Raw genomic sequence first — 27,396 nt, forward strand, 5'->3', positions numbered from 1 at the left:
AGTTTGGCTTTCAGGGCCATCCCGCCTTGCTCAGGTGCTGTTGTTAGCCCCTTGGACCAGTGCATGCAAGAGCAGAAGCAGTTTGTGGAGGAAAGAAGAGGCTAGCTATGGGATCTATCACGTGGTTTTCCAGGTTTGACATTTTTTCCCTGCTGAAAAGTCATCAGTTTTGGTCCAGATTGTGTCTTGAGGCATACCTGCTTTGGTGTTTTTTGCAGTGCATTTTATGTATCTGAACGAACACGGGCTAACGAAGAGCGGGAGGTGCTGGAAGCCCTCCGCAGAGCGAGCGGGCGCCCAAACTAGGGCAGGAATTAATGATTAATCCGGCGGTGGAGCTTCACTTCTGCTCCACGGCTCCAGGATATGAGGAAGTCGGGGACTTCAGCTTTGTCCTTGTCAGAGATGATCTCCATGGTGTTTCCTCTGTCACGGGATTGTTCTTAGCTCACCTTTTTCTCCCCTCTCTTCTGTCTCCGTTGTCCTTCAGAGGAGTATTTGGTAATGTGTTGTTTTAGCTCCTGAAGCATCTCGCCCTGAACCCCACCTAAAAGCATCAGCCCCAACAAATATCTAACTTGGGAATCAATGACTCCAAATTTTTACATTTTTTGCTTAACTTTGTGTTTTCCTGTGCTTGTGTGCCTGTAGGTTACTACTTAAGCAACACTTTTGCTTTACTATTGAAGAGTCAAAAATGCTGAAGATGAGCTGCTCTTAATCATGATGTCAGAATATTGGTTCTGTTATATTAACTACGCTGCCGTGAAATAGGATTTCTTCTTTTTTTTTTTTTTAAGGAAGATCCTTAAGCTGATCTGTTTAACTTCTTATTTTCAGTTGGTGCCTTGTCCGTCCTCTGAAGGACTCAAACCCATCGGTTTTGTTGGTACGTTTAGTGAGACTTGTGGCTCGCTGGTATCCAGCAGTCTTTTACGCCTTTACGTAGCTTAGTGGTGTGATAAGCAAAGACGGCAGAGAGCCAAACGGGTGCAGAGCTGGAGCCTGGAGATGAGTTACGATCTCAGTATTTCGCCTCATTTTTCAGGAATGTGGCTGTAATTCTTTGGTGGTGGCACGCTGGTGGGATTGTGCCAATATGCATGTCTTAGAAATGCGGAGAGGCTCAGGAGGTCTGCAGGACCCTCAAGGAGGTCTGTGGGAGCGCGGGACCTTGCCGGGATGTCCACGGGGTCCCCGGGACGTTGGTGCACGTCTGGTTGCACCTTGCTCTGGTGTCTCCTGCCGTTGAGGTTGATGGAGTGATCACTTTAACGTTACATGAGAGGAATAACTTTCTAGATCTATTTTGCAAGCTGGACTGGAGTTTTTAGCTACGCAGCAGTCTGCGTCGTAGATATAGGAGCAAATTATCCTTATTTTGTTCTCCGGATGGCAAGGGGTTGACTTGAATCGAGCAAGATCGGAACTAGGCATTGTCGGCTGCGCAGCTGCCAGAGGGCTTTTTTGTCAAAAAAGCATTTCATGCCTCTTGTCTAATCAGGTCTCAAGTTCCTCAGCGTTTGGAGACTTCATTAACCCTAGTTTATCTGCTTTCGGCTGCTTTTCTGAGTTTTCCAGTTAGAAAATGCTAATGGTGTTGTCTAAAGGGGAAAAAAGCCGCTCTTGGGGAGCAGGCATGGTCTTGGACACGTCAGCCCGGTTAAGCCAGCTTTAAAATAAGCTTTAAGAAGCTGAGGTTGGAATTTCTCAGCGTTGATTTTCCCCGTGGCCGTTTTCAGACGGGAAGATGGTGTTGTCGTGGCTTCGGCCAGCCGCTGAGCAGCCTGAATTTTCCCTTTTCCAGTCACAGCAGGAAAATGTTGATGTTGAGGGGCGGCTGGAACGGCTCGGGTCGTGCCGGCGGGTTTGCGGGATGAGCCGGCGTCACGCGGCAGAGCCGTCGGGTTCCCATCCCCAGGGTGGCACCACAAATGCTCCGCGTGTGCTCTATAAAAAAGCTCACCCGGGTGTTTTTGGCTGATGTATTCTGGAGGAAGGGTTTGACGGCCTGCAGCGTTCGGCCCCTCCGCAAAAATGGATCCCGCGGGGCAGCGGCGTTCGCTCCCGCGCGGTTTCACCTCCTTTGGAGAAAAGGTAAGGGGAGAGCGGGAAGAAGCAATTTGGCGGCTGAGTTGAGCGCAGCGTGTCTGTGCCCAGAGGTGGGAGCAAACTTTGGGGCAAATGTGCCCAAATCCTGCAACCCCCCGGGAAGGAGGAGCGCGGGGCCACGGAGCTCGGCAAAGGACCCGAAGGGGCTTTTGTCATTCAGTAATGCCATCCCATAATATGCAGGTCTAACTGAAATGTGATGGAACTAGCTTATTTAATATAGCTGGAAAGATGGAAAGTAGATCAGAACTACTAGCAGGCTGTCCACTGACTGCTTAAATGACCTGAAATAGTCTTGCAAGGATTAAAATTAAAAAAAAAAAAAAAAAGAAAGAAAAGGGATTATCGATTATAGCAAATTTTGCACCATTTGGAAGTATGAATAACTCGGCTAAAAAGAGCTGGAAATGTAGCTTGGAGGAAATGCTTCCCACATCTCTTGGGCCTCTGTTCTTCTCCCGTGCACTTGCCTGCTCTCTGCAGCCGGGGCTCCAGCTCGCGCTTGCAAGCCCCAGCGTGCGTCTGCGCTTTGCGAGAACAACGGGCAATTTCGTTACCTGGCTCCAGAAACACAGAAAACCGGGAAGTTATTTAAAATACTCACTGCTTTAAAAGTGTCTTCATTTTGGAGGGGCTGCTTAGATGTAAAGCATCAGTACCTGGGCGTGTGTGAGTTATGCAGCCTTGCCCTGAGGCTGTTGCACGCAATGCTATTATTAACCCGCTTCAGCGGAGAGGGTTATTAAAAGGAAGTAAGGCTGACCGCCGTTTCGCTTCTCCGAAGCTAAAAATGTCGTTTTGGTAATTCTTGGGGCTTTGCTGTGTCTGAAAAAAGAGCCCTAAAATTAAGTGTTCGTGTTGCTGTAGCCTGAGGGGATCTCAGCTCATCTGGAAGTTTTGCAACTGTATAATTAAAAATTAGGTAGGGCATACTTGCAGTCTCTTCTTGTGTCACAGCGAGTGACGGGAGCGTGCTGTCGTGATGCAGGATTATCTGGCTCGATGCCTCTAAAATTGCACTTCTGGTGAAAACTTGAGCTTCTCTTCCACGTCCTACATCTGCGGGAATGGGCTTTCGGGTGCGTTTTCCCGCGGTTTTGTTGGGGAGGTCGCTGGCAGCGTCTGCGTGCAGGCAGGTAGCTGTTCCGCCGTTAAGCGAGAGGGGATTTCGGAATAACAGGTTTTCTCTGCAAAACGCCTCCAGGATTTGCTCGTGCTGCCTTTGCTCCTGCTCCTCCCAGGGCATAAGAGGTTGTTTTTCTTTTTTTTTTTTTTCCTAGCAGCCCTTGTATTTTATCCCCGACACGTAATGGGAAGTGACAAGTGAGCTGAACGGGGCACAGCCGAGCACCTGGCTGGCTGGGACGCGCCGTGCCGCGGTGTGCGTTTGTGCATCGCGGACTGAGCCCGGGGCCGCCGGCGGGTTTCTCCCTCAGCAGAAGCAGATGGCTGCGGCAGGAGCCCATCTCCGCCAGCCTCCTTCTGCCGACGTGCCGCGATAAACACGGGGGCAGGGCAGACTGGGAGTTTTTATTAAAGAGATGGCTACTCTCTCAAAAAACAGCTAGTTTTACAATGGGAAGAACTTTCCAAATGTGCCTGCAAAACTGCAAGGACTGGTGGCTCAGGGCCCGTCCTTTTTTCTTTTTTTTTCCTTTTTTTTTCCTTTCCCTTATTCCTTCCCTAAGGAGAAACATTCCTCTATGGTAAAATCCAACTTTTAGAGTGTGCACAAGGAAAAGAAATAAACTTGTTTTTAGAAATCATTGCAAAATTACGTTGTTTTAGGCAAGATATAGCAAAATACGCTGTAAATACCCCGAGCAGCGCTCTAAACTTGCTTGTGCTAAGTATTTCCCAAGAGCATGTTTCTGTATAATAAAATGGTATTATTATACCATTACTCTCCTATTACTATTAATTGCATACAGTTGTTCTCGCGTTCCTTGGTGAATATGTTTAAGTATAGCAATTCCTTCTAACACCATTTCTTGAGAGTTTGAATGCTAACCTGCGACACGCGTTGAGTGCTTTAGACTAAACCTACACTTTATAAGCAATAATGCTATCAGCAGCTCCAGTAGTGACTTTTATATGGGTCAAATAATAAAACATCAGTTTATCCTATGGAAAGGATGCCGGTAAATGTACACGGCTATTGACAGCGGCTCTCGGTGGAAAGCAAAGATGAGTTTGGCTGTTTGCAGACAGCAGAAACGCTGACAGCGAGATGCAGCGCGGGCAGGCGACCGGGCTACATCGATGACCGGCATTGCCGCCGCGCCCTGGGTCTCGCCGGGCTGTCACCCTTGGGTGATGCCGCCCCAAAGCACCGCGGGCTTGCGTGCGTCTGGGTTAACGGCGATGCAGTTCTCAATATCCCAGCAAAATAAGAGAGGGGTGCGTGTATTAATAGCACACGTGATGGATGGCAAATGTCGCTGCCTGAAAACGTGCAGCGTGGCGGCCGGGAGTCTCCTCCCCTCCTCCCTTGTTCATCGGCTGATTTTGCTGGTCCCCACGTGCCTGCCGGCTTCCTCTTTCGGCCGCCTGCGCGTTTGCATGACGTGGCTTGACCGCTTGAAATCACGGGCTAACAAAACATTACCTTGCCCTGTTTTTTGGTTGCAGTCCAGCCCCCGCCATCCTCTTCCCCCTCCTCTGGTGACGCTTTTTTATCTCCTTGCGTTGCTACCAAGAGTTCCCAGCAAACCGAGCCGTTCCGGGCAATTTCTGGTGGACTGTGTAATTCCTCTGTAATGACTGTACTTTAAAAATGTGACTGGCTGGAGTCAATGCTAGACGTGTAGGACCTGCCTGGTGCGTGGTCGCCTGTGCTATCTGCCTTCGTCTGTCCATTTAGTGCCCTAAATGAAGCAGCTGATGGGGGAAAGGCTCAAAGTGGCAGCACGTGAAGGTGGAAGATACCACCACAGCGTAGAAAGGGCAAGTTAGACTTCTTCAGCAACTATAACCACTCTTGAGTTGCCTGATTTTCCAAATAAATCATGCTTAGGTCCGTTCTTCCTTGAAAGATGCTTTGCTAGCACTTGAGACCTGCGAACCGGGAGCAAGAGCTTGGGGCGTTGCTGGAGGCGGCATTGCTGGGCATGGTGCTGATGGGACGACCAAAGCGGGAGGCAGCTTGCAGCGACCACGCGCCGACGTCGGGGCAAGGCCGAGCTGGCGAGGGCCGTGGGGTGGGCTGCTGTCCTCCGCCCTCGGCACGTTGCCACCGGAAAAAATACATCAGCATCGGGAAAAGCCTTGCGGGTTTATTGACCGGGGAGGAGGAAAGGTAGCTCCCTCGGGGGTGGTATCTCCCCAGTCAAGCCTGTGTGCTCCGCTACCGCGAGGAACGCGTAGGTGACTGCGCTATATAGGTCACAGCGATCTTATATAATTAAAAAGCTCTTTTGCCGTTGCCACTTCCATAACCATCTTTCAGGATGCTGTTTGGCTGTATCTTCATTGCAAACGTATGAAATGAGAGTCAGCAAAAAACCGGTGCGTATAGCTGTGTTCATTGAACTACAACCCTTTCTTGAGGCTTTTGACCCAGAAAACTTGTTCTGCTGCGGGAAACTGTAACTAGCTGTTCTGGGGAGAAGAGTTTGGTTGCATCCTCAGCCGCTTCCAGGCGCCAGGCCTGAAGCTCGCCCTGGCTGAAGTCGTGCTGTACTGAGGCCCGTCTGCAGGACAGGGATCTTTTGCACTTATTTAAATCACTTCTTTTCCCCTGCTTTGTATGAAATGACTCAAGACGGTGTGAGGTTGCTATAGCAGTTAATAAACTCTTCCTGATCTTAATCAGAGTTGGATGGGAACAAATGGCAGTCCCCGCTGAACCTGCCCTGGAGCAAGCGTGGCAGGAGCAGCAGCTTGCTGTTTCCCGTCCCGAGCTGCGACAATCGCTGGCTCTCGTCCAAGGGAAGCTTCACGGCTGGCAGTCAAAGGTGGGGTGGAAAAGGGAATCTCCTCCCCTGGGCACGGGATAACGTGCCAGGCGTGGAGGAAGGTCATGAATGAGGAGCTGTGGCGCAGAACAAGATATGGTATTTTGCCAAAAGCCGCGGCGCTTGTTGTGTACACACCACGTTTGGCAGCGAAAGGAGGACGCAGGCGCCTCGGAGGTGTTGATCATTCCCGATAGTCCTGTGCAACGCGGTCTCCTCCCGAAAGCTGCCTGCAGCCTCCCCGTGATGCCTATCCATATCGATGCTCACAGTAACGCGATCCGGGAATGACTAAAATGTATTTACAAAACAACGGCTTGGGCTTCGCTGCTGGGTTCACCGCGGGCGAGCGCTTGGGTGGAGGAGGCGCCGGGCACCGTAAGGCCTAGGAGCCGGCGGCTCGGCGGCGGAGGAGGAAGAGGAGGTCTAAGGCGGCATCCCCGTGCTCAGCACTCGCGTCGCGCTGCCCGTGCCGAGTCTTCCCCGGCACAAGGGAAGGAGGCAGCTTTCGCTGTTGGTTTCTCTTTTCTGCCCATCTGTTAAGCCCCCTTCGCGCTTGTAGTCCGACAGGCGTATTTTTAGCAGTCCGGCTTGTTGCTGTTTGGCAGACTGATGCAGTTGATGCGTCGCCACGAGGAACAAGGAACGGCGCCCGAGAAACAGTTCATTAAGAATACACAAATAGGTCTAAAACCATCAGATGTCCTCCAAGTGATTCTCGTGGTGTAACGTGGCTTCTGATTGCTGCAAAAGGAGGGAGAATGACGTGAAAAACCCAGATCACTGAGGGCTTTTGTTTTTTCTTGACTTGTGAGCTTACAAGTAGGTCGTGGCACGTAATGGTTTTCAGTTTGGCACCAGGAATTATGGGAGAAATCATCGCTCACACTGGTTTTCCTGAAGTTAATAGAAACTTTCTATTGAAAATGTAGGAGTCGAGGATGGAAATTAGTTTGTGGGTCATATTGCATTTTGGAATTTGTAAGGCGACTGACTTTTAAATCGCAGTTATGTGCATGTGCATGTGCAGGCCATGCGTCTCAAAGCGGTGGTGGGGGGGAGTGGCAGGAGCTGCGGCGTGTTGGGCGCGTCGTGTCCATAGGGATAACCGTCTGTCAGAGAACATCTCCCTGCTCCAAAACGACGTTTTTGTTGCTTCGTTGGCCCATTCGGCACCGTTTCCTGGCTTCGGCGCTGCACCTCGCTTCAACTCCCCATTGAAGAACGTGTGGACTTGTCGGTGAATCTGGCTGAAGCATGGGTGAGGCATGTTTGGAGAGTGACAACCCTTGCTTTCCTCCCCAAGAAACAAGGACAGATGTCGCAGCTGGCTTGTGTACGGCTTCGCTTCTGCAGAGCAACACGCCGTGCCGGGCAGGACTTCATCGCGTGGTCCACCTGCGTGTGGGGGTTAAAGCGTGCGCTCCTCCGCGGGACCTCTTAGCCGGCGTGCTGGTTTCGCAGTCCTGAACCGAGCGATGCAGCAGCTCGTGGGTCACTGGTGGAGTTGTATGCATACACAATTTGGTCGGGAACCCGGTGGGAAAAAGAAGGTTTGGCTGAAGTTTTTGCTCGGACGGAGTGGGAAGCCCCAGCCCCGCGTAGCAGCGATGCTGCAACATCGCCATGGCAACTGGTGAAAACCGCTGCGAAAACGAGAGATTTCACGTTCGGTTGCGGCCAAGAATTATTATTAGCGTCTGACTGTAGAGCTGTCACGTTGTTGTGTCAAAGTTTCTCCTCCAAAAAAAAGTAAACGGGAATGGCTCTTTTGCTAGTGCCTTGGCGGAGGCACTTGCAATCCCGTGCTGTAGCATGAAAAATAAAGGGGAGGAAAGCCAAAATATGGGCAAGAAATGCAGCATTCGCTGCACTGACACCGCTATTACGTGCAGGATTAAAAACTAAAAAACGCCTGCTGCAGTCCGCAGTTGAGTGCGCAGCCCGCTTTGAGCACGCCTGCGTGGGAGGCTGTTCACAGCTCCCCATCGGGGCTGGAGCAGAACGTATCTGGAGCAATCGTGGTAGATACGGAGAGCTGCCCTTTCAAAGGGGGGATTTGTTCCTTAATAAACCTAAAATATCAGAAAGCGCACTGAATTATGCAAACTATTTAGCAAATCTCTCCAAAACGTAAATATAAAAGGCAACTTGGTAATTACAAAAGGCGTGCCCTTTGAGTCGGTGCTTATTCGGCGCAGAATTACCATCTCATGTCCCCCTTCGTTCAGAAACTGAACTATTTAAGCAAATACCGTATGATATTACATATGGTATTTTAATGGCACCGACTTTGCATAGCTTCTGCTCAACCTAACCTGATAAATGCTACTTAGAGAAACGTGGAGTTTCAAAGCAATCTTACCATTTTTAATTAAAAATTAGGTTAGCTTGCCAAAAAAAAAAAAACCACCTTTTTTTTTTCCCACTCCTTTAATCAGGTGGTGACAGTTCCTTTTAAAAAATTGCTTCAAGTGAAGATTAGTGATCTTTTCATGTTATTTCTGGCTGCTGCATTTTAACTGTTGAAGGGAGAAGGAATGAGCGTAGCTGAGAGCCTACCACCAGCAGATGAAGACCGTGGAGAAGGCATCTACACGAGCTCCGGTGGGGAGGGCATCTACACGACCTACCTGAAAGCTTTGGGCCAGAAGCCCAGACACATACATTTTTAGGTACTTGAAGGCACCAGAAGCCGCCTAATAAAATTTCCAGAAGCACTGAGGCTTCAGATCAAAAATGTAGGATTTTTACCCTTTCACAGTTACCCCATGCCTCCTTTGAGGACCCGGGTTGGTGTCTTACTCCTGTGGTATTTGGAAGCATGAACTGTTTGTAAACTTTGGAGTTGGGTACTGTGAGTTTATCTATGGGCAAGCTACTCTTGTCATAGGAACTTTAGCCTTCGAGGGCGCTTGCTGAAATATTTTTAGCCCTCTACGTAATTGGGGAAGTACCACTTCCACTGTAGCACTGCCAAACGGTTTCTAAGACTTCCTAGGAATTTACAAAGATAATGAGCAGTGTTTAGTCGGAAAGGCCAATTAACGTCTTTTCATAACTTTAATCTTATCTTGAGATTATTCTGAAGAAATACATTTTGTTTCATTGCATCTGGCTTTGCTAGGGTGGAGGCCTTGGAGTCTGCAATAACGACGTGACCTCTACCCCCTTCCTCCCATTATTAACATTGGAAGGTTGTGATGGTTTTCCTCTGTTTGTTTACACATGAAAAATCTATTTGAATAGATGAGCTCCATATGCCACTTCCTTCCTGAGAAAGCGGAATGTATAGATAGGCTTTAGTGATCAAAATGATGTATAGGCACAACCCATCCTATTATTTTTAAATATCATCGCGACTATGGTATTAAAACCCATGATGAGCTTGCCTTTATTGCAAGGTAAGCAGTCACTTGAATATTGGCCATTAAAGAATACTTAGAAATACAGAATCAGAAGTTCTCAGATGTGATTAGTTGTGGTTTGACTAAGTGAGACATGATTTGTGGTCTCATGCTCAGCTGCAGAGGTTCAGCCTTGGCTGTTACCCAAGCAAATAAAACCTGCTACTTTTTTTTTATGAGCACTCAGTGTGGTTGTCCCCATTTTCAGTGCAGTGTAGAGAAAAAGGAGACTATCTGGCCACATTTTTTTTATATATAAAAGTTGTTATTTAATTATTACTATAATTTTAGATTGAACTGTATTTGAACAAGCAAGTCCCCGAGGTCGCTTTACAAGTATGTTTGAGGTGTGTTTTAGACTTTGAGTGTTTGAAATTAATTTTTTTTCCTCAAAGAGCTGTTCTCAAGTTAACATCATACCTGAGTATTTTCAGATCTTTTTGAGCATTTCCGAGACTGTTCTGTGAACTTGCGGTTGAGTTCTCATGACTATTCTGGATTATTGTATTACTGATGAGATGGTATAAAATACCATGTCTAAAACAGCCCCACAAAAGACTTGAGCCTTATTTCAGTGCTTTCGGCTTAAATTTCAAGGGCTTCGTTGCGTTTGTATGTAGAATTTCAATAAATATATATTGCCTATATTAGCTTAAGTGGTTAGAAAAGCAGCGATAGGAAGGGATGGTAATCCCCTGGTTACCAAGAATGGAGTAGAGAAGTGTTAAAAGTAGCTAACTACTTTCACTGTCGTGAGCACGCAGGTATTGCGCTGTTTTTCACAACGGGATCATCTTCTGACTGAGTCCACGTGCATGTTAAGTATAGGCATGTCCTGATTTTGGGTGTATCAAAGTGTCGTACACCAGCAGATGCATTCAACAATTCTACACAATTGCCACTTTTTATTATGTTATTGGTAATTAAAATGATGTCGTTAAGTAATGTAAATGCAGGCACAATTAAAATAGTTCTTCTATGATAGATTTACCCTCTGGCCATGTGCACCAGAGTTTGCTCAATATGATTTTTCTTAGCAGCAGAGTAACATGCTCCCAGGGTAAGCTGCTTTTTTGTCCTCATTTAAAGGATATTCCGTTACCTTTTCCCCAGCTTTGCGTGGTGCCTCGCTTTGCTGGTGTGCACGGTGCCTCCCTCTTGCTGAACAAAAATTTGCTTACTTCCACGCGAACAGCGTCTTTCGTGGTGATTAAAAGGAATTAAAGATTATAGGTATATAAAGACAAGTAAAAATCCCGAAAGTGTCTTAAAAATGAGTGTTCCTGCATCAGGAAAGTGTTCTTTGACAGCTACTTATATATAAACACTTTGTTTTTCAAATAGTTTTCACTTCAGTGAAGAAATGAGGCATAAACCCGCACTTTCGGATCCACGTGTGCATTCTAGAAATGACCTGTAAATATTCTGCTTTTTCAGTGGTCACAATGAAGTTCATAAAGATTTCAAAACAGCAGCGCTCTAGATTTTGCAGCTGCTACATTTTGAGGTCTGTTATGTTTCTTTGGGGCTAACTTTGTGTATTTTAAATATTAATCCTTTCCTTTTGAGGAAACATCTTAGAAAAATCCAAGCATTCAGTTTTGCTCAGACTCATCCTTCTAGTTAGCTGAAAGGGTCTAAACGGGAGATGTATTATTTCTTGCTGTAGTTGCGATTAAAGAGGAGGTTTTAGCACCAGATGTCATGGGTGGACTTTGAGGAGAAGGAGCAAAGCTTCTCCGTGGTCGGTCGCTGTGCATGTTCTCCTGATGTTCCCTCTTCTGAGCCAACAGGATATCAATATCCAGGAAGGAAAATAAAGTTCAAGCGTAAACTCCCGGATCAAAGGAGGTCAGCCGGCACCTTCCAACCTTCGTTCTGCTTATCTGTGATGAAAATGCATTTTTTTTTCCCTCCCCCGAATGTAAACAAACAAACCAAAAGGGAAAAGCCTGTGAAGTCCCTGGGGCGCGGGCAGAGCAGAGGTGGGACCATGAGGAAGGTGAGGACGGGTAGAGCGGAGGGGATGAAGGCTGCCATGCTGATGCTGCGTGCTTCATAGGAAGCTTTTTCACCAACACCTTCTTGGCACTAATGTTTAATGTAAATGGGAGCGTACTGTATTTCAGCATTTTGGCTAGTCCCCGTTTTTGCTGCAGGTTGGACCGGCCTCTCCCAGGAAGCTCAGATTGCTAGGACCCTCACGTAACAACGAGAGTTACTGCAGTGGAAAGAGGGCTGAATTTCAAAGTTCAGTGACGGTATTTAATTTATAGCCCTCTTATTTGGGGCAGGAAGAAGCTCACTCTGCCGTTCAAGTTTCTGAATTATTGAACGTGACTAGCGAAAGCAGCTTGGCAGAGAGGGTCCTGGTGGACACCAAGGGCTCACTCGTGGAGCTGGGCGTGGGATCTGTGCTGCGTTACCACCCTCCCGAGCCGGGACCTGTCGCGCCGGGGATGCCCCGGGAGCCCTGCCCGGGGACGGTGCTGCTCCGAGGAGGAAGGAGGGAGGAGAGCTCAGCGCCACGTGGGGAGTCCTGAGGCTTGAGCAGCTCACGCATGTTACCGAGGTCTCGTGAAGACTTGAAGAGTTGCAATATTCATAACAAAACTTCTAAGGAGAGCGCTGTTCCAAGAGATTCTGTGATTCTCAATGCTGCTCCATGTAGTCCTCTTCTGTAGAAGTAATCTGTAGGCATTTTTTTTTAAAGGGTTAAAATTCAATATATGAAGTACAACATTAAAAAAAAATGTGTTCACTGTCAGCCTTTCTCCAGGGGGGTTGAGTGGCTTTAAATACACTCATGACTTAAGAATTTATGGGATTGCATGGGCAAAATGTACATGGGAACATATTTAGGGAAACTTCTATATGTAGACATTTCTTCCCAGAATAAGGGAGTTTTTACCCAGTACAGTGACTAAGAGCCCGTGCTGGTGTAGTTGTGCAGCTACAGTGCACCACGCAGAGAAACTGGGAGTCACCGTGCCTTTCCCACATTGTTTGGGACCTTGGTGTTGCCTTCTCTACGCTTCACCAATGGCTGAGCACTACTGAACTGGGATTAAAGGCTGAGGAATCCCACTCTATATTTAAATCTGCTTTTGTATCTCTCTTTTGCATCCAGCTTTCAAAAGTGACCCTTTGGTTGGCTAATATTACACGTACTTGGCTTCAGCTCTACGTTGTGTTTTAGCACTTTCAACCCAGCTCTCTGAACTGGGGCACTTGCAAAAAAGGCTGATGTTTAAAATCCGGCTGTGGGTATATGTAAATATTTATTGTGGTTTAATAACTTTGCTCACTTTGAACAAACTGGGTTTTGATTTTTCGGTGGTATTTAAAGGCTGTACACGGAGCACATGCATGTGCAGTGGGTTGCTCCTGCAGCTAAGCTGGAAGTGAAAACGGGGGCAAGGCCTGCGGTGTTTGTAAGCTGCAAGGGCTGCTGCTGCACTGTGAAAACCTTAAAAATAACTGGGTTTTGATTTTTCGGTGGTATTTAAAGGCTGTACACGGAGCACATGCATGTGCAGTGGGTTGCTCCTGCAGCTAAGCTGGAAGTGAAAACGGGGGCAAGGCCTGCGGTGTTTGTAAGCTGCAAGGGCTGCTGCTGCACTGTGAAAACCTTAAAAATGCCCCAGACCAACTCTTTTGGCTCTCTGAACGGTCCAGTAGTGTTGCAGGATCCCAGTCCTGCCAAGGTTACTGTGGATGTTGAAATTCCCGTCATTGCTGTAGCTTGGCTGTGCTGTCCATGCTTCCCATTGCTCCTCCTGGCTTTTTTCTTAATGGACTTGCACTTTTCAGACGGTTTGCACCATTTCACAGTTTAGTACTATGACCTTTATGGATGTGTAATATAGGGGCCCAAAACAGAAACGTGAGCTAAATAGTCAAAAGTAGGCGATAGCCTAGAAATCACTGTTTTGGAAGGTCTAAAATAGATGAACTGTTTTTTCTGGATCCTCAGGCAACCTAAGTTCTGAAGGTTCTGCAGTTGTTATCGTGCATGTTTAGCAAAAGCAGGCTATCTTTTCCTAAAACAATATAATCTTGTACTTCTACAGCTGCAAAGTCTCTGGCTCCTAATTGGATTTCACAAACATAACATTTGCGGCATAAAAGATGTTGTTTTAAGCAGCAGTGTGTAGCCATGATTGGTACTGTTTTTCCTTGAGGTTTTCAAAAGGAATTTTGCTACAGAAGTTGCAGTATTATTACTTCATAGTAAATATCACAGATGACCAGAAAACCTATTTCTAGATGAAAGGACGCTGCTTTTATTTATGTGGCATTTAAGAGAGCAAAATCCTGATCTAAATACTCAGAAAAGCCATGAGAACAAAATAAATAGTATGTTCCTGCTTGCTTGATCTAACGCTGTATTTTCTCAAAAGATGCAGCCGCTCTCCCCAAGAGATATCCTTGTATTTTGGGTAAGTAGCACACATTTTGGAGAAGGCGGGGAAGCCACTGGCCTAAATACGTGTTTATCTGAGAACTATTCCATTAAAGGGAGGTTTTAAATAAAAGCTATCTTAATCTTAGTCCTTTGGAGGCTTGGAGGCTTTTAAGGTTGCAGAGCCTGTACGAACTGCACGGTCGCTATTCTGTCTTCATTACGGAGTTTCCTTGATTTTCTTGCAATTCATCATTACTTTGGATGCTAGTGTTTCGGTAATGTGGGTTTAGCCTGAGGGGACAGAACAAATTAAGTGTACTCTGTTGGATTTAATATTATACCTAGTTTGCATAACTTTTTTGAATGACTGTTTCAGAGGAGATCATTCTGTGGCTGTAAAAGTTGAGATTTCCTTAAGGCTCGTCTACCTCGGAGCACTGGGTAGAGAAATGCATTTTCTTTTTCTTTACTCTCGAGATGCTATCAATGATTTTTATATAGTATAAGTAGTGATTTCTTTTTTTCTGATGAGCTCATGTTTGTAAGTTGTCTCTAATACACCAAAAAGGCTACACATGTGCATCGGGGTGTGTATCACATGGGGCAAATACCTGAAATTCTGGGAGATGACGCAGATATGAGGACTGAGTTTGTCTTGCTCACAATCTGCCAGCTCTGTAAAAGTGCATATTTTGCAAGGGCTGTGGTCTCTAGGCTATAGACAAATACCGTAAGGGGGTAGCAGTATGTTGGATTTTACAATTCTAGCTCCTGAATCTTTTAAAAGTGTCTTGAACGATGCGTGTATACTCAGAAAGGTGTAGAAGAAGGAAGTCCCTGCAGCTCTTAATTTTCCTCTCAAGTTGTGGGAATGATGTGTTTTGTTTTTCTTCCACTTTAGCTCTTTTGACGTGCTCTCCCACCCACTGTGTCGTGTGTTAGTTCCCTCCTTTAACCTGTTCTTCCCTTCCAGGGCCCTCCCGGCTGCTGGCTTGCGGTTTTCTGCTGCAGTATTTTGGAGAAGTAGCAGTAATCAAGGAGGTAGCAGAGGCTGGAGAGGAGGAGGAAGAGCAGAAATCGGGGGGTTTGCAAATGCCTCGTTTCTGCTGCATCAAAGTTGAAGGGCTGAGTATCAGCTGGAGAACTTGCTATGGTGTGACCCAGCCTGGGGACACCCGCGTTAGGAGTATCCATGTAATGAAGTGATAGACTCTTGGAAAATTTTGTTGTCACTTAAGAAAAGGTAGTAGATCCTGCGTAAGACTGGAATGCTGGCCATAAAACACTTGCAAATGTGAAAATCAAGTTAAGTGGTAATTTCAGGAATTGATGCTGGCAGGAAAGAGTTTTTCAGACACCAGGAAAGAAGTGAGAGCTCTTGGAGGCAGAATAGCTTTATTTTTCTCCCCCTTTAGGAATGAGCTGAGTAGAAAGGGGCATGGAGCTGTTTAATGCAGAAGCTTTGAGCATCCCAAGATGTTGTGTCATTCGGCAGGTTTGTGGAGCAGAGGTACATGTTTGGGGACGGCATAACGTGGCAGGGGAGGAACAAAACAGCAGTGCAGTCAACAGTCCTTACTTAGCCAAAGCTTTCTGTTGCCTCGCATGGTACATTATGAACTCCGGGAGTCACAACCGTAATTTTTGCAACTGTGGTAACTCTACCATGCTATTCCGCTTGTGTTTTACTCCTCTGCTTTGTTTTTGATTATTTTCTCACCGCTTGCGTTCTTGCAGACCAGCGGCTAAGGCTGCTGGCGTTGATGTCGGAGATGCCGGGAAGATGATGCCATTTTTTTCCCATAGGAAAAGGCGGCGATGCCCAGGGAGGCGCAAAGCCTTTGGGACAGGTGACGAGGCGCGGGCACGTTTGCTGCTCCGCAGTGGAGAGAAACCTCTCCCCGTGGTCGGGGAAACCTGCATGGCCACGAGGAAGGTCACCCCGGCCTCCCAGAGCAGGGCAAAGCCCACACTGACAAAATTCAGCGTTTCAGTACTGTGCTCTCGAATGAGCAAGGCAAGGTCTGTGCTTTAGATGGTTACGGATATCAGGGGCGTTTTGATTGATCCAGGAAGACCCAGCATGAATTTAGGCAAATTAAGTCCGGGTGGAAATTACTACCATTTGAAAATGGATTCTGAAATGAATTCAGAAGGGCAAAGGGCAAAAAATGAAAAACTTAATAATATTTCAGTAAGGGAATCTATATTTTCATTCAGGAGGAAAAATTAAAATCCATATAATATTAGTTTTCTAAGGCAGTGGACAGAAGTCAAGAAAGAAGAATTATCTGTGTGGCTTTTTATGCATCAAGGCTTCAGTCTTAAGCCTGCCGTCTGGAAATGTACAGCTTACGGGCAGATTAATTATAGAAGTCAAATGGGCTTTTGTGAGTGTGAGTTTCTTCAACATGTTATAAATCGCAGTTGTAAGTAAGCGATTTTTCAAATTAACAAAGTTTAAGATACCCACTCCTAAGGTTTAAGATGCTCCATATGCAGAAGCTCCTGAGGGGTGGGGACGATATTCCACATTGACTTGTTGCATCGGGGTTGGCCCAGAATTTCTGGCAAGCTTGGGATGAAGAGGTACCGATACCGTTACTGCTGTCGTCTTGGACGTGGCACGCGGTGTAGCAGTGAGGATGAGAAGAATTCGAGCAGGGGTGTTCAGGCACTGGAGATACTGCGGGTGCGTTTTAAGCATGGTTGGAGGCAGCTCACGCGGTGCTGGGTGGCAGCATGGGTGCAAACGGGCTGCTCAGGACGGTCGGTGTGGACCGATAAGGCTTGCTTCAAAGCAGCGGTCACCCCTGTCGCGCCGAAGAGCGTTTCCCCCCGCGTAGGAGTTGTGAACTGGCTGTGTAATCTTTTCTGAATGTAAATTGCTCCTAGATAAGTTGGTGAAACAGCAGACCTCGTGGATCTCGAATGGAAGTAGAGACAATTACTTCCTTTATGCATACGAATAAACTTCTGCCGCGGCGTCTTTGAGGATGTCAGAAAAGGGCACCGTGCCTGCAGGGAGGGGGGGATGAGTCATTCCTGCTCCTCGGGGGCTTGGTGCCTCCTGAAGTGGAACCAGCTGCTCCAGAGGGAGCCGTGGCCAGTGCTGCTTGGCTTTATACGGCTTCCTTGCAGGGGGTTGCTTTGCTTGTGCCCTTGTAGATGCAGCAGAAATGCAGAGTGCAAGCTTCCAGAGAGCATTTTTTTTTGGGGGGGGGGGGGTACGTATTTCCATAGAAATACAGTTCTAAAAGATAGCTAAAAGTCCCTAAGATTATGTCTTTTAGCCAGATAGGTCATGCTAGCAAGACTACCGTGGCTCTTGCATACCTGCGTTCAGAGCAGGCTGAACTGCTTTTGTAGCAGCACGGCAGCATTGGTACGTGCGTTGCTTTCTGAACTGCTAGGAAAATATATTTGGGGTTATAAAATACCATCGCAGACTCCAAAAATAAATCCGCTCTTTGGACTGGAGTGCCTCATCTCTGGTGAGGGCAGACGTGGCACGCCGGCTTCCTCGTTGGAGTCCTGCACGTGGACGTAGGAGGACTTTGCTCAGTGGTGCACCCCTTGCTATCGCTATCCCCAAGCCGTTGCTTGGATCCATACAAAGACCTGGACGTCTGTCCTCTTGCTACGTCCATGAGAAGCACCAAACTAGGGAGTTTTTTAAAGGCAAAAGGTGACCTTACGGCCTTCTAGCAGCTTCTGGGCAACGTTGCAGCAAATCTTGCTTAGTCAAAGAAGAAGTAGCGTGCTCAGCGGCGAAGAAAAAAATTAGGAAACCTTCGGTTTTGTTTTGAGGCGCTTCCTGTATTAGGTCAGCACAGTCGCGTTCGGCCGGAAGGGTTGTTTATCCGACACGGGTTGCTTCAGCGCGGTGGAAGCTCGGCGAGCGAGGCAGCGGGGCCGCGAGCGGTGGGGATGCCGCCGCGTGGAGCCCGTCGCCGAGGGCGGACGCCGGGAGCCTAGCCGGGGCGGAGGGACCGCGACACGCCGGCAGGTAACTCCCGGCAGCCACCGGCTTCGTGGAGTCAAATGCTTTTTTTAACCTCCTCTTTATGTTCTCCTAACATGCTCCTGCGGCTCTTTAGCTTTCACTCCATCTACCCGAGGTTTTACCAGGAGTTACCTTATTTAGTGCAGGCAGCTGTAATTGCATTTCACAGTGGACCCATTAGAGATTGGTGTCCTCTTTGGCAGATTTTCCCCAAGTCTCTGGATCTTTGATATCAGAGTCACCTGTATTTGAGATCATCTTCAGCTGTCGCTTAACTGGAAGGTGATATCCAGCATCACACTTTAAATATATACACTAATTTACAGCTTAATTCCTTAAGCTTAACTCTGTGCAAGCAGTGGTGTTAAGAAAAAAGCGTCCAACTCATGCAAAGCTTTATCCTTTTTTCTAAGCTTAACGTAGAGCTTTTTCCAAGCTCACTGGCTGTATCGTGCAGCTTATGCTGAAGAGCACCTGTGTCCTTTAGTAATCGGTGAGTAATACAGTGGAAACTATATAAACCGTGCAGTGTGTTTGTGAGCTTTAGATGCTGCCGGCACCTCCTCTCCTCTGAGCTCCCCCTCGGTCCTGTTGCACAGAGGCTTTGCTGGTACGGTGACAGACGGGAATTGCCCGTGCCTGTAAGTTCAAGAGCGGGTGTATTTTAGAGCTAGTGGGGTAACGTGGATTGTTCATGAAACATCTTTTTTTTCAGTGCACTGGGGGAAATATAGATACCTATATGTTGCACCTACGGAGTGCACTCTGTAGGAAAAAGGCTCCTGTGCGGGCACCTCCCTCGCCCGCATCCCTCGCGGTGTGCATGGGTAGCAATCTCTTTTCTTCCTGAGAGAAAGGAATGGCATTTTGGCAGGCTGGGACCGCTAACAGAAGATGCATGCTGTGGCCCAAAGTCATCCTATTTTGGGTTAAAGCTGCTGCTGTTTGTTGTGCATTTACTTTATATAGCTAAGTTTATGTGCTAACTTAGTGGCTATTTCCAGGGTCGCAGGAAGGGAGGAGACCGTGGCCGTCTCTGACGGATGCTGCAGCGCGCGTGTAACAGCAAGCCCAGCTCTCGCTTTGCTTTTAACGCCGGGGAGCTGGACCACCTCCAGCCGGCTCCTTCGAGCAGCCGGAGTATCGGGGCTTTGGTGCACGCTCCGCAAGCAGCTGCGTTTTCAGTGCACGCTTTCCAGGGTGCCCCTATGGCGACGGGACGTGGGTGCTGTATAGCAGTGTCTGGGCTGCAAGGTCAGTGTCCGCCCGCTCCCGGCGGTTTGCAACGCGGCGGTGCCTCTCCCATGGCAGCAGAGCCGTGAGCACGCACATTTCCCAAAAATGCACGCTGGAGAGTGCATTTTGCATCGCACATCTTCAGTCCTCCAGAAGCAATTTCTAATATTCACAGAGGTCTATCAGGAGAGAGCGTTTCGATGGCGGTGTGTTTTCCGCAGCTCGAGAGTAAAAGGGCCGCTGGGATGGGATGAAAGGCGGCCTCTCGAGTTAATTGTGGGATTTTATTGGTGTTTCACTCTGCTGCTCTCGGGTTACTTCTCTGCATCGATTGCAGGCCGCCTAATTTATGTATGAGCTCTGTTTGAAAGGCAGCACAAATTGATTTGCTGACAAGGCACGGGGAAAGGTGACCCTAATTTGTCACTTAATTTTCAAACAGGCCTACTGGGAAAAGACACGTACTAGAGCCGGGCAAGAATTAAAATGCAAATTTCCGCGTTCGTTTGTGAGAATCTCCATAAATACCTAGTGGAACATAATGAATTTGTGGCAAATGTTTAGTGCTATGTGAGATGTTAAGGAGTTGCTTAAAGCAGTGAAGACTGAGCGTTTGTGCCGATAAAATTGTGCAAGAAACTCGGGGAGCGCGTTGCTGACGGTGGGCGGGCTGTCGCGTGCGTGCCCTGCGGAGACGGGTCTGCTTGCTCGGTGAGTCTCTTCCTTGTCCGTGCTTCTATATTAATGAACTTGGTCCTTTTGTGAACTCTCGGGGGAAATAGTAAATAATTCAACATAGAGCCTTGCTGTACACATCTTTTTTTTCCTAAAATTAGACCAACAAGAACAGACGATGCATATTTATGTAGCAAGAGACACATTTGGATATGAAATAGGAGAGCGAAATAGCCGTGGCATAGGCCTAGTGGTGGCTAGCAGGTACTTTTACAATAATTCAGTGTTTTTTCTTTGATTTTCTTTTTTTTCCCACCCAGTCATTTTCTGTGCTTTAATCCGAACTCGGGATTTTATGGCGTAAGGGCCGGGAAACGCGGTTGCATCGTGAAGCGGGCCACGAGCTTTGCGGCTCTGGGGACGTCGCGAGCGTTGCATTTGGGGATGGTAGTTCAGCCGGTGCCGGCAGCGGTGGCTTTGCAGGAACGGGGGACAGGGGAAGGCTGGCTCTTGCTGTTCTCTGTTTATAACCTTTTCTACATATAAAATTATCCGACTAGCTCATGATATCGCTAACGCAACGCGAAATGTTCTATTAACTGTCTCATAAACTTGATGAGATTAGTGGAAGTTAGCGTATGTGTCACTTGTTCTCCATAGGTCATTTCTCTAATTAGCATCACTCTTCTTTTTCCTGCACATGGATGGACGTTGCAGAAACCGCTACCGCAACTGAGCAAGTTAGCCGAAAGAAAATGGTAAAACTGGTCATTTAAAAAAAGGAATGGGTCCAAACCCAGCTATACAGTAGAATATACTGGGAAAGAAAACTACAATAAACTGGAAACGGAAATAATTTGGTCTTTCTGTAAAGCTGTGCTGTACCAGAGATTCGCGTTACGGAGTTACCTCCCAGCCAGAGCTCTGAGCCTGCGGAAATACTGCAGATTTCGGTACTGCAGATGACTTGCACAGCTCGCTCTTCAGCCCGAGAAATACTTTTGGGAAAGTTTGTGCTTTCCATGGGGGGTGAGGTCTGTATGCGGAGGTGCCTGGCAGCGGCTGAGGTTTGCCCGGAGCGTGGGCGAGAGGAGGTCGTCCCGGGACGGTGGCGGCGAGGTCCAGGCTCGGTGTTTCAGATCCTGCGTGTGGAGGTGTGTGGAGTTGCAGCAGCAGAAAGAAGTGGGTTCATTATTATTTATTATTATTATTTTCATTCCTGGAGCTCTGAAGCTGCAGATTAAGGCATCTAGGTAATTCATGATCTGAATGTGCGGTTTTCCTAATAGATGGCTGCAACCAGAGCTCGTTACGTTCCTTATTTTAAACACGTCTGAACAGTCCTCTCTTTAATATCATTTACTCCATATTTTCATTACTGCTTTGACTCTAATTGCAATGAATAATAGAACCAAAAAGCCAAGCAAACAAACCAAAAAAGCCCCTGACCCCTGTAGCACTCCTTGCTACTGCCTCGTGGTCTGGTCCGCGTTTTTTGAACCGTTTCCCACTGGTTTCCCTGGGGTCAGCGCCGCTGGCGCGGGGCGGCAGGAGCCAGTGCTCGGCACCCTGCTCGGGCCGGGGTGCAGTGGAGCCATAACGGCGGTGCTCAGTCCCCTAGTTACTAGCTCAAAGCATCGAGAAAGTAGCTAGGACCAGCTCTAGGGTCAGTAGAGTTATATATATATATATGTGTGTGTGTGTGTGTGTGTGTGTATATATATATGTGTGTGTGTGTATATATATATGTGCGTGTGTGTGTATGTATGTATATATGTGCGTGTGTGTGTATGTATGTATATATGTGTGTGTGTGTGTATGTATGTATATATGTATATATATTTATTTTTTAGATTAAATCCTGTTATGCGGTATGCAGGGCGTACCATTTTCTACTATGCTCACCTAGGAAAGTCGCCGCGTGCAGATCTTCTTTTCTCCGCTGTCTGCTGTGAATTTGTCTCTCCGCTGCCGCGGCCTCCCACGACACTGAAAACAAACGTACCGATTTGTCTGCCTGCATTAGCAGCCTCTCAAGCTTCGTTATTCTAAATGAAAATTCACTTTATTAAGTTAATTGTTACTCTGCCTCACTACCTCTCTTTGTGCACATGGTTCTTCTGCTTGGTGATCTTTCATCTGGTTGTTGCCATCTCCTTTAGCAGCACCTCGTCGCGTGTCTTCTCCTCCCATTGGGAGCCCTGGGTGCCGGGTGGACGTGCAGCGGCGCGCGGGCTGCTGGGAAGCTTAGGCTCCTTTTGCAGATGGACGAAAGTTTCTTTGGGAATTGTCAGCACCGTTCCCACGTGATGGGTGCATCTCCGAGGCAGGGAGGTCCCTGGCGGAGCCGCTCGGCTGCCCGGGCACCACCGCGATGGGCAAGTCGCGCCAGCCGCGGGCGACCTCGGAGCCCGTCATCACCCCGGCCGATGCTCCTTAAAGGAGTTCGGTTAGAGAAAGAGGAGGCTGGAAGGACAAATTCGAGTCACTGAGTAGCTCGGGATAATCATCTCAGTTTCCTGCTGCGGTCTTTAATTGTGCTTTTTACTTCCAGGCATCATTACCGTATAATATATACAGTATATAGAGAGTAACATAATTTACCTAGTGTATATTGTGTGTGTGTGTGTGTATATATGTGTGTATGTATAAATAAAAAAGTATATACACACGCACGCTTTTTTCCCCCAATATTAGGTTTCTTTTCCCCAGTGCAGGAAGGCAGCTACATCCGTCTAAACAGTTACTGAACGTAAAATGTAAACTACTGATGTAACTTGTAAACTAACCTTTATCCTGAGTGCAGACAACACGTCCCCTAAGTCTTTTTCTTTCTTTTCCCCCCCTCTGGATTTTAGGACCTCCAAAGTCTCTGAAGCAATGCTGAATTAAAGGGATTCATTAAAACAAGGAAAAAATTGCTATTGTATTAGTTTTTTTTAAAGCTCCTAATTTTTAAAGCAGATCAAAACATGCAACTTCTGCAAAACTTCCCGAGACGTGGTTTGGTGCTTGAGGGATAAGTCCAAGCGTCCCCTCTGAGGGGAGGTCTGCCAGGAGACCGGGTGGTGCCTTCTGCTCCGGTGGGCGGCTGTCGAGAAGCCGCAGACGTGGAAAGGTCACAGTCACACGCTTGTCGCTTTGCTTGCGTTGCAGAAACCAGAGCTAAGCTGTTTGCTCACAAGAGAGTTTATTTCCCAGGTTTTCTTATTGAAGATTTGATTGGGGTTGCTTTGTTATCTTGAAGACAAATCTCCTGAATTCATCCCTCTTCCACGTGTTCATTTAGAACCGAATGTATCATGAGAGTTTGTGCTAGTAAATCTTCCTCGTTTATTGTGTAAGACTCCTACGTACCCCAGTTGACGCTGCCTTTACCATTACGTTTGACAAATACCTTATTTTACATGATATGCTAATCTGCGCCTCTTAAACGGGCTTCTGATGGCTTCGTGCAAGGGCAGCAGTGCTGGAAAGGTACGCTGCTTCTTAAAGTGATTTTGTGAAAACGTGATTTGAATGAATAACTTTCCTTAGCGTGCTTTAGCGGTAAAGTTTTCATAATCACCTTATGACATAATGGTGCTAGATATTTAAGTTAAATTATAACTAAGCAAGGTCCTCTTGTGGTATGTGGTTTATGGCCCTCTAATGGGTTAAGAGGTAGTTCTGGAGGGTGCAGCGGGAAAGCCCAGAGACTTAACGAAAGAGAAAGTAGCTGCGGTGGAGCTGGCAATAAATCACAGCTGTGCAGGGCGCGTGGGGCTGCTCCCTCGGGGGCCGAGCGCCTTGGGAGAGCCTCCGTCAACCATGGCCACAGCGGCCGTGCCACCACGTCTTGCCTGCTTCGGGTAGGCCAGCGTGCCGGGCTGTCTCGGGAAACCGAGGACGCGTGGGCTTCGCTTAGGAAGGTCTCTTCGGTGAGACCAAAGGGGTTCAGGAGTTGATGGGTGAAAAGCAGGAGCAGCAAAGGGAGGGAAAGCAGAGCAAGGAGAGGAGATCTCCTGCCCTTCCCTTCTGGAAGAGGTCTCCTGCCCTCCGTCTCTGCGGTAGGTGCTTGCGCTTGATGTGGCCAATGTCTTGGATGCCAAAGTTGGGGAGTTTCAAAGTGCGTTTTGCAAATGAATTTTGGGGATACCGCTAATGTATATGATTCCTCCGGTGTGGTGGAAGGTGCGTAACCACGGCTGTGATTCCTCCGGTGTGGTGGATGGTGCGTAACCACGGCTGTGAACAGTTTCCTGACCCTTAGCAATAGGAAGTGAATCCAGTGTTTGTCAACTCAGAATGAGAATGCCTTCCTGTCTCTTCATTTTCCGAACCGATGATGCTAGTCCTTTGCAACAGTATTACGCCATCTCTATTTTTAGCCCCAGGCTGTGTATTAGGCGGGATGTTTAGCTGGTTTTCTGCTGCTTTAGGACGCCGTCGGGGCTGGGCGGGCAGGAGCACGACTCCGGTCCGGCGTGCACGTCCGGCTCCTTGAGAAGAGCCGCGTAGCGAGAGCGGTGCCGCGCAGCACGGCAGCGGAGACTTCAGCATCACGCTCTCTTCAGCCCCAGGATTTAGCCTTGCTCTGTCAGGTCAGATGAGGATTCACTTCTGCGGCCAAAATAGGAATTAAGCATGCGTGCTAATCCAATAAGCCCTGAAAATAGTGGAATTTCCGCACGTTTTGGGGGAGCGGAGCTGTCCACTGTGGTGCCGCCTTGCACCGGGGGAGAAGCGGTGGGAATCGCCCAACTGCAGCGAAGAGCCCTGCAGAGGCTTCGTGTTCCTGTAGGATTTCTGAGCCAGTCCTTGTCAGACTGCATTCAGGTTTTAAGTGCCGTGCCTGCTTGGCAGGGTTTGAGCTAGCTATGCAATTTTCCAGCGGTTTCTTTTTTCTTTTCCTCGGTCACGCTGTGAAATTTACTGTTGGACGTGGGAGCTCTTTTCTGTAACGGTGCAGCCTTAGAATTGTGACTGGAACAGGAATTTTGAAATGGATTTCAAAGTCTTTAAGACTTAAGATCATGAAGAATAGCTAATAATCCTATACAAAAAAAAATGAAAATATTATTCTAGGGAGTTAAAGCTTAAGTTACCCATGAATAGCCCCAGAATAAAGACTTAAGGATGTAAGTAGACAACAGTGCCCTGTATCCGCATATAGTTATCAAAGCAGTTCCTATTTCTGCTTGCAGGCAAGCCAGAAGTTGCTTTACAGATTGGAGATGTCCTTGAGCTCTATGAAAGCCAGGCAATAATGACAGTGTGTGTTTTATACACTCATTTTTTCTGATTTTGGAAGCAAGAGGCTTCTTTTTTGTGTATGGCTGTCCTTTCTTGTTTAGCAGTACTTTTCTACCAGTCTGCTTTTTCTGGAGGTTGATTGCTCTTTTAACATACTATATCAAGGCATTGGATCCTCTTGGGAACGGAAGATGCTGCTGTTTCTTTGGTGGTGGGTTTGTCGTTCCAAAAAATTCTGGGGTAACTGTAAATAATCTCCCTGCTCGGGAGATGCATGAATACGCAGCAATACGCAGCTTTTTTACATACTGCTGCTGCTTGCTCACCTTCCTATCCGCCCGGTCATCAAGGATGCTTGTTAAACCAGTGCAAAGTTCAGGCTCTTGCAGTTGCTTCAGTATAACGGCAGGCCTCAGAAATTTGCTATAAATGTTGATCATTTTTTTCTTTCGTGAGCAGAAACACGAAGTGCTTCACTCCTGGCTTCAGGCAAAAGAGAGATCCCAACACTTGCGTAATTGCTGTAGTTGTGTTTTTCTGATAAATTTTGGTGCATCAAACGTATGAGCCAGTGCTGCCCTGTGACGTTCAGGGAGGAAATAATTATAAATATAACCACACTTCCGAGCTTTTTCTTAAATTGTTCAGGTTTCATTTGTATTTGCAAATTTGTGTTGTATTTGGGGATGCTCCTGTGCATGGAGGAGAGCCGGAGCCAAGTGAGTGGATGCACTTGGCACAACCCTCGTCGCGCCGGGGAAGGGTCTGGGCAGCACGCGAGCTGCGGTCGCAGGAGCTTGCTGCGCGTTCAGGCTTGCTCAGAGGCCATTCCCCATGGGTTATTCCGTTTTACGTTGAACGGAAAGACTTTATAAGGGCTATAAATTTTAACAACTGGCAGGATCTCTTCCGTCTGCTTTGAAGCAGGATCATGCGATACCCTCTGGAGACGGCAGAGCTCAGTATCTAACGCGGGTTAAACTGGGGAGTGCCGCGCTGCGGCATGACCTTGGTCCTGGTTTTAGCAGAGGGTTTAGGGCCCCCTTCTGGATACGTCCTGCCAAACAGAGAGCAGCCGTTGCCTTTCGTGTTTTTTTGCCCAGGAAGGTCTTTTAAAATCAAGTGAGACGGAGTAATGGCTGAGATGGCAGCCATGGATGATGAATGTGCTATTGGATAAATATAAAGCTGTTTAGTAACAACACTTACTTTTTCCACGTAAAGCTCAGTTTTGAGGATCTAGAGTATTCCTGCACCAGGTCGTTTGTCTACAACTATTAACTCATAGCACGTTCGGGGCTTCTGAATTTCTCTGTAGTCCTCGAGGTAGCAGCAGTTTCGTCACACCTTTTGCTCTGATCCTCTGTACGGGAGATGTTATTCCTTGGTCTCACTATATCTGATTTTCTTCTTTTCTGGGCAGAATCTGGATCTTTAGAAGTCTCTGAACTACAGCTGAACGCTTCCTCCTTAATCTTGGATTTAAAACAGTTTTAATGCATTCGTAACGTGTGCAACTTGTATTTTTTTGTCTCTGCATCAGAAATGGAAGTGTGAAGACAGTGCGAGAGTATAAAGCAGGTTTTAAAACTTTCCCCAGCTGAAGTAAATGCTTGCTCTTTTATGAAATGGGGGGGGGGGGGGGGAAAGTAATATAAATTTGCCTTTAAATTTATCGACCGCTTCTGTTTGCCCCTAGGTCCAGGATGGAACATCCCTGCTCGTTGCTGCTGCTCTCTGCTAGTTTCCTGCTCGTTCGCGCTTTACCGCCAAATGGAACCGAATTACCAAAAACAACAGCAACGACGAGTAAGTACGTAGTTTCATTTGGGCGGTCGGTTTTGGCGAGGTCCCTGTGATCTTCTACTCCCCGGTCCACCACAACAGCCCGTGTTCCTCCTGATTCCTTCCTCTTGCTTCAAGCCTCCCTACAGCTGCTTCCGAACATATTGCAGCCATATATTAAGGGGCTACTTCAATGCAAATAAAGGTTTTTATTTAAGCCATCAGACATGAAGACATCCTACTAGCATGTTCTCCCACTGCATGATACATTCCACTTGCGCGTGTTCCTTATTCTTCATAAACCTAGCTCTGTACCTTCAAAGTTACTAAGATGGTCCTCGTTGGCACTGTCTTTCGACAGAGGTTGTCTGCTTGGACACTGGCCAGCGTGTGACACTGAGCCTTTTATCAGCTCCCGTCGGACAGATTTCAGTAACTGTTGTTGACTGACTACCCGCCCATCTTTAGAAGAGTTTTCCTTCTTCTTTCTTTTTTTTTTTTTTCCTGCCCGTAAATTTAATGCCCACGTGGAAGAAAAGCCAAGCAAGGACCAAGTCAAGCATGTCTAATGGCAGG

At 47.4% G+C, this 27,396-nt stretch overlaps 1 protein-coding gene across 2 annotated transcripts in view; it reads left to right on the forward strand.

Annotated features, from left to right (window-relative positions):
- Nucleotides 1–27,396, forward strand: part of PTPRE (protein tyrosine phosphatase receptor type E) — an 83,745-nt gene that overhangs the window by 17,025 nt on the left and 39,324 nt on the right. Inside the window, exon 2 of one of the 2 annotated variants that reach the window (XM_064514381.1) lies at nucleotides 26,735–26,848. In XM_064514381.1, coding sequence (XP_064370451.1) covers nucleotides 26,809–26,848 — 40 coding nt within the window. In that variant the 5' untranslated portion in view covers nucleotides 26,735–26,808. The remainder of the gene's footprint in view (nucleotides 1–26,734; nucleotides 26,849–27,396) is intronic. The other variant, XM_064514380.1, reaches the window with a different exon arrangement.

This window comes from Dromaius novaehollandiae, chromosome 6, assembly GCF_036370855.1.
Source record: "Dromaius novaehollandiae isolate bDroNov1 chromosome 6, bDroNov1.hap1, whole genome shotgun sequence".
NCBI lineage: Eukaryota > Metazoa > Chordata > Aves > Casuariiformes > Dromaiidae > Dromaius > Dromaius novaehollandiae.